We start from the raw sequence: 7,122 nt of genomic DNA on the forward strand, positions 1-7,122 counted from the left end.
ACAGAGGACAATATGTGTTGTGTAAGTTGAAAGAAATGCCCCAATGCACAGGATACAGATACAAAGATGCATGTCCAGCTGAGCCTAGTACTTTATGACATGCTCACAGATACACATGTGCACATACAAGTACGCATCTAATATCTCGGCTCACCCATGACCTACTTTTCCTAACCCTGCTTTGCTTTTTGGCAACAACATGTAAGCTGCAAGTGAGGAGAAACACAACAGAGCTGAAGCTGAACACAGTCCAGTTCAGGTCACTTTCAGGGTGCTCAGTTCACGGTGAGCCATTCATGCAAAACTTAAGGTTTCATTGAGTCAAAGTCAAGGTCTGATTTTGTGAAGTTTACCGATTTCCCTTGTGCTATAGAAGAATACTTCCATATAACTTTAGATCAAATCTGTGCAATTAACCAGACAGCTGATATGAATTCACTCGGGCAAAGAGGCGAAGATCTATGTAACTTTCTCACTCAGACAGTATGAGACTGCATTTTAGCTTTGGAAGAGATACAGGAATTAATAACAGATCGATACTAGTATCATTTTATTTGTCTTAGACAGGCAGGATAATACAGACATGTCATCCTATATGGTCGTTTTACATCCTCTCAAAGAGCGGTATAGAATTATTTAGGTTAGACTGTACTTTATGGTGGTTGCATCTTGCAGTCTGTAGCACTCCATACTGTGCCAAGCTGTGTGTAAAGCTTATACCTTTATTTTGAAGGGTCATACGGGTTGTTATTGCCTTGGATTATTGGCTTTGCTGGTCCCACTTTTGTCAGTTATACTGTACCACTTTATTTTATTGGTGTTTACTTGTATAATGATTCCAAACAACACGTAAAACATAAAAACAAGAAAATTTTTAATAGGAATGTACTGAAGCACATTTTCAGCAAGTAGCACACTGGGTTAACTAGTGCAGAGCTTCCCAAATTGTGGGGCCCTCCCCCTAGGGGGGGTGCAGAGCCATTGCGGGGGGGGCGTGGTATGAAAAGGGGAAAACAAAAACGCTTGGACACTGCTAGCACGAGGCGCCCACTCAAACGCAAAGCAGGAGATGAAGCATCGCTGAATATGTTTCCAAACCAACTTCATTCGAAGCCAAAGACTAGAAAATATGGTGAAGCATATCTTCCCTTTGGCTTCACCTGCACAAGTGCCGAGGTAGGTCTCCCCTACAGAATTGTGTTTCCCTTCGTGGGGAGCACGCGCTGGGCTCTGCACATCACGGACAAACAGTATCCCACATTCTTGATTTTTAGTTCACACACACTTGTTGTAATGACTAACTACTCCTGTCATTTTGGAGATGTTAGCTCTTTATACAGTAAAGTTACAGTGGATACAAATAACATCAGGTCGTTCCTGCCACGATTTGTTCCCTTGGTTCAAATCACGGACAAACAGTATCCCACAGTTGTTTATGTTTTTGAACCCATTTTGCACAGAGAGGCATTTTGTGAAAAATGTATTGATAGCAATGTTGAATATTATTACACAGGAAAAAAACAACTGCAGGTAAAATAATTACACCGTGATGCCTCTGCCTTTCTAAATGGAGGGACAGTAACAGAAACAGCTGTGTTTTCAAAAATACCCGTGTAGGTGTGGACGTAGCGTAAAAGAGTTAGTAGTTTATTTTATTACTACCTGTAATTTATTGCAGGTTACTTGTATTTGCTTAATTGTTTACTAAATGTTTGAGGGGGGAGGCGAAAATTTTTCTTGTAAAACAAAGGGGGACCACGCAAAAAAGTTTGGGAATCGCTGAACTAGTGCAAGTTTATCATCTAATAATTCTTATTGAATAATTAGTAGAGCTGATAACTGATGTGCATTGACAACATCATCCATGGTAGGATCAATTGCACTCTTAAAAATTTCCCTCAAAAGGGGAAACTCATCAAAGCAATCTTCTAATAAATAAAGTCATACAACCGTAGTTACTACCTTCATACCACATCTGTGAAGCATCTGTTTTTATGTTTATTTTTCAAAATAGAAGTGCTGATCTCCAACGTCTTCATTCTGAATTGTGGACTGGGCTTTGCCACTTCTCTTTCTATTATCCTGGTTGTGAATGAAGTAGAACAAACCACTGTATGAAATCTTCAGGTTTTCTTGGGCAATTTCCTATAGGGAATACCCATCATTTCTTAAAACATGTCTGATTGATTTAAGCAAAAAGCTGCTTTTTTAGGAGAATTTTAAGACTGTAATCAGACTCAAATTGTAGTTTTATCATGAAAAACTTGCATTGAGTTATTTTAACTGCAAGAACTTTGCTGGTAAAGTGGGATCCACGGTGTATTAGAGACAAATGGGAAAGAGTATTTTTGAACAGGGCAGCTGTAGCAAGACAGGAACTAAATGGAGTGTCTTAGAAAGATGCAAGTCATAACACAGGTGCTTTAATACTAGTTGTAGATATTCATTTATACAACTGTCACACTGGAGGCTGTTTTGAGAAAAGTGAATGTTTGACAATTACAAAATAAACAGATGACATATGGGTAGCGTTAACATTGATAATAGGTTATGAAATACCCAAGAACCCTGTGGTGCTATATTTGGCTACACACAAGAGCTGAGGAAAGCTACCTTGTCTTAGTTGCAACAGAAGAGGCAGACTTGAGCAAAGTGGGAGTAACTGTCTGGACATTACTGATGAAATAAATGATGTGGAAAGACACACAAAAAAGTGGACTCCCTAGAAAATCCATTGCAATTGCAATTTAAAAACTATTACATGTGTAATAGTAATAATAGTTTTTAATAAAGGTTTCTGTAAAGTGTCCTTCACATATACTTTTTAGTGTTTCTTCTTGAATATTCTGAAAAACTGTGGAATATAGACTTACAGAAGTCTATGAGGTCAGCTGTAGACACACTAAAACATTTGGTTGCATGCCTGGGGTACTGGATCCTCCCAAGTGATCCCACGATGAGCCTAAAAGGCATAAGATGTGTCTTTTTGTGGTCCATAACAATGTATGTCAGCAACTGCTAGTCAATTTTAGTTTAAACCATCTTGTACTTAATATTTGATTCAGGATTGTCTTTTTCATTCTGTTATTTGGCACTATTATTTTTAGTGTGGTTACATTAGCCTCAACTGTAAATGCACTACTAATTAGCAAATGTTCTAATTCAGAAGCCTAAGATGCTAAATGTTTATAAATGTAGTTTGAAGCTTGTGGACATAGCTATAACTGTTGATGCTGTGTCACAAGAACATATTGCTTAATCCGAAGGGCTCTCAAGTCCAAATGAATCAGTTAATTGGAATGTGACCAACTGGTATTTTATTTCACTGGAAACATTATTTCACAATGGTAAAACAAGAGTGTATAAGAGGGATTAGGGATCAGTCATGCCTGTGTTTTCATACCACAACAAGCTGTATTGACTGTCTCCCCCATCCCTAGGACTCAAGTAGATAGCTTTTCTTTGTAAGTTTCTTAGCATGTTATTAGGAAATTTCTTGGGATGCACTGATACATGGGTCAAATATCAGTAATGGCTGATATTAGCCTTATTGACTGATATCAGCGTATAAGATGGTATTTACCGATAACAAAGGCAGATACATATCTGTTGTGTTAAATTTTCAGACTTTGTTGACTTGATACAAAGGATAAAAAAAAATAAAAATCTTTAAAAATAAAGATAACATCGGTTTCAGCTTTGGCTGTTGTTTTAAGCACCGTTATCAGCCTGGAATTTAGCACTCTGCTTATCTGTAGAAATTCCAGATCTGTAAAAACTTGAAAAATATCAACAAATATAGAATTTATTGCACTGTATGCTAAGTTCTTACTCATTTGCCTTAATAAGCTACCAGTGACTCACCTTTGTTGTATACACATGCATCACTACCAGCAGGAACAAGAAATTGGTTTATGTAATTAGTACATCATGAGATCTTCCTCTCTTCCCCTGGTGCCCTTTAGTCTTCTGGTGCAGCCTCCTGTGCTGCTGTTCCTGTTGGCAGTGACTCACCAGTTTCTTTACACAGACAAAGTCCTCCTGCTGGCCATCCGGGAGGACGGCCTGCAGACTCAAAAAGTGTCAGTTTTTATGAGCCGCCTTGTAGGCAGCGGCAGTCAGATGGGAAAATTTGAGTTGCTGAAGTCAATGAGTAACTGTCTTCCTTCCTGTTAGCAGTGACCTCAAGCAAGCCACTTCACCCCAGCTGCTTATACTTTTCATACTGAGCTGCTCCCAATTTATGCGTGCAGCAGTAAGACTGTGTGTTTGTCACCGAGGTTTTGATTACTGACACGTTTTTCACATGGTTCAAGTATGAGATGCAAGAACTAATCCTAATCCTTGTCCTATTTTAGGATGGGACAAGCACTCATACGGTTACCATGGAGATGACGGACACTCCTTCTGCTCCTCCGGGACCGGCCAACCATACGGGCCGACATTCACCACGGGTGATGTAATTGGCTGCTGCGTCAACCTCATTAACAACACTTGCTTTTACACCAAAAATGGCATCAGTTTAGGTTGGTGTACATGTTAAGATCCTTTTATTTTAAATTAATTGATAGAATGTCATTTAGCATCAACTGGAACCAATGTGTGTGTACGTTCTTAACTCTAACTGGGTTTGTCTTTCTGTCCTTTAGGTGTTGCCTTCACAGACCTCCCTGTAAGTATTCATTATAGCCATGTTTTCCCATCATAACCCTTCAGCACTTTCCTTTTATTAATAAGCCCAATTTTAATAATTTTTGTTTCGTGTAAGTGATATCAACTGTGCAGCTGCCCATCTAATTGCAGTTTATTTTGCCATTTGGGGTCAGAAACCCTTTCTGTGTTTTTGGATCCAGTGGCTGATATGACTGGAATGTTTCAAAAAGGAAAGATTGGTTTAAACTAGACTACAGTCTCCACAGTTCAAAGTAGCTGTACATGCAGAAACCAAACAGGATCTAACCCAAGCAGCCTTCATCTGAGTGCTGATGTTAGTTTCATATCCTGTTAGTGGGTTGTTTTTTTGTTTTTTGCAAAAACCAACAAACAGCTGTTTGTCCAGTGACTCTTGTCTATCATGGAACCCGAGGTATTCCATAACAAAAGTGCTTTTGATGACATTTGATTTTGGGACAACCCAAAATCAAGTTTATGTATTTTTACCCATGTAGATCGTTTTGGTGTGGGTTACTCAGTTAGCAAGTTTTTAATTTTGTAAAACAAATTTGCACTTTGTGGTCTTTAATGCACAAAAATACATTTGGGGAACTCTGCATTAATATGTCTTTTCAAAAACTGTGACCAAGTTACATCAAAAGTCCACAGACTTTGTTTTGAGCAGTTTCATGTAAGAACTATTTCGATTGTTTACAGCCACTAAAATACAGACGTGTGCAGCTAGTTAACATTAAAGCTCCGCCTAAGAGAGACACCATCAGTGTTTCTATCCTGTCACAATTTAACTGCCATGAACAGCTCATCACACATCACAGAGTTGGTGGGTATACACCCAATTCCAAAACAGATGGGACGCAGTGTAAAATGCAAATAAATATGAAATGCAGTCAATTGAAAATCATATAAACCCATATTTTATTCACAACACTTAAAACATGTGAAATGTTTAAATTGACAAAATGCACCATTTTGAATTAGATGGTAGCAGCACCTCTCAAAAAGTTTGACATGGCCATGTTCCACTGCGTGGCATCCCTTCTTCTTTTAGCAACAGTCTGAAAACTGAATATTGTCCCAATCTTGTCTGATGTAGCATTCAGGGTGCTGGATCTTCTGTGTTGATTTTTTTTATTCACCAAATGTCTCCAAAAAGTTGATTCTGTTCATCTGGACGTAGCGTTTTGTGGGAGAAACGTTTCGTCACTCATCCAAGTGACGTCTTCAGTCTCAGCTGACTGCAGGTTTCCCCAGTCTTCTAAACAACCTCCCAGCCCATTGTTCCTTCAGTGGGCTGGTTTCAGTCATTATGCAAATGTACTGCTTATAAGATTGAGGAAACCTGCAGTCAGCTGAGACTGAAGAAGTCACTTGGATGAGTGACGAAACGTTTCTCCCACAAAACGCTACGTCCAGATGAACAGAATCAACTTTACTTTCCTGGATAATTGAGAATGCATCAAGACGCAATTCACCAAACGTGTTCAGTTTTTGAACTAAAGACAGGCCACTATAGAGTTTCAACACTGCCCCTTGCGCACAAAGATTTCACCAGATTTCCTCAATTTTTTGATATATTGTCAGTCTTTGGAATTTTACATTGAGGAATATTATTCTGAAAATGTTCCATAATTTGTTCAAACAGTTTTGATGCTCATTTTATACCCAGTCGTGTTACTGACTTCTTGCCAATTAATCAAATTATTTGGAGCTTTTTATTTTTAGTACTACTAAAAATAAAGTACTACTACCCTTTGTTGTCCCATCCCAACTTTTTTATAACATGTTGCTGCCATCAAATTCAAAATTAGTTAGGTTTTTTTTTTTTTGAAATAATGAAATGTCTGCCTTTAAACATTTTATATGTTTTCTATTTTCTATTGTGAATAAAATATGGGTGTAGGAGATTTGCAAATCATTGAATTTTGTTCCACAGCATCCCAAACCTTTTAAATTTGTGGTGGTACTCTGACCCGATTGTTGGAAATCATCACTGTTAGTATGATCACCAACAACTGTATAAGTGTAGATATGCTATAAAATAGGGGAAAATATGATAAATTCCCCTTCAGGCTTTGTTTTTTGAAGCGTTTGATGCAGCGCTGTAATGTATTAATTTTTTTTAAATAATATGTAAATATTATTGTTGCTTAGTGCCAAATCAGTTCTGTTTACTATTTTACGTTTCTACCAGCCCAACCTGTACCCCACTGTGGGGCTTCAGACCCCCGGTGAGATCGTAGACGCCAACTTTGGCCAGCAGCCATTTGTCTTCGACATTGAGGACTACATGAGCGAATGGCGGGCCAAGATCCACGGCATGATCGCTCGCTTTCCAATAGGCGAGCGGCTGGGGGAGTGGCAGGCCGTCCTACAGAAGTAAGGTTCAGCTCCAACACCTTCACACACACACACACACACACACACACACACACACACACACACACACAC

At 38.7% G+C, this 7,122-nt stretch overlaps 1 protein-coding gene across 1 annotated transcript in view; it reads left to right on the plus strand.

Annotated features, from left to right (window-relative positions):
• Positions 1 to 7,122, plus strand: part of ranbp10 (RAN binding protein 10) — a 39,464-nt gene that overhangs the window by 22,494 nt on the left and 9,848 nt on the right. Inside the window, exons 4-6 of the mRNA XM_005751496.2 lie at positions 4,359 to 4,526; positions 4,650 to 4,672; positions 6,866 to 7,050. Of these exons, the coding sequence (XP_005751553.1) occupies positions 4,359 to 4,526; positions 4,650 to 4,672; positions 6,866 to 7,050 (376 nt within the window). The remainder of the gene's footprint in view (positions 1 to 4,358; positions 4,527 to 4,649; positions 4,673 to 6,865; positions 7,051 to 7,122) is intronic.

Source organism: Pundamilia nyererei, unplaced genomic scaffold (assembly GCF_000239375.1).
Source record: "Pundamilia nyererei isolate P.nyererei 1_Seehausen unplaced genomic scaffold, PunNye1.0 scaffold00314, whole genome shotgun sequence".
Classification (NCBI taxonomy): Eukaryota; Metazoa; Chordata; class Actinopteri; order Cichliformes; family Cichlidae; genus Pundamilia; species Pundamilia nyererei.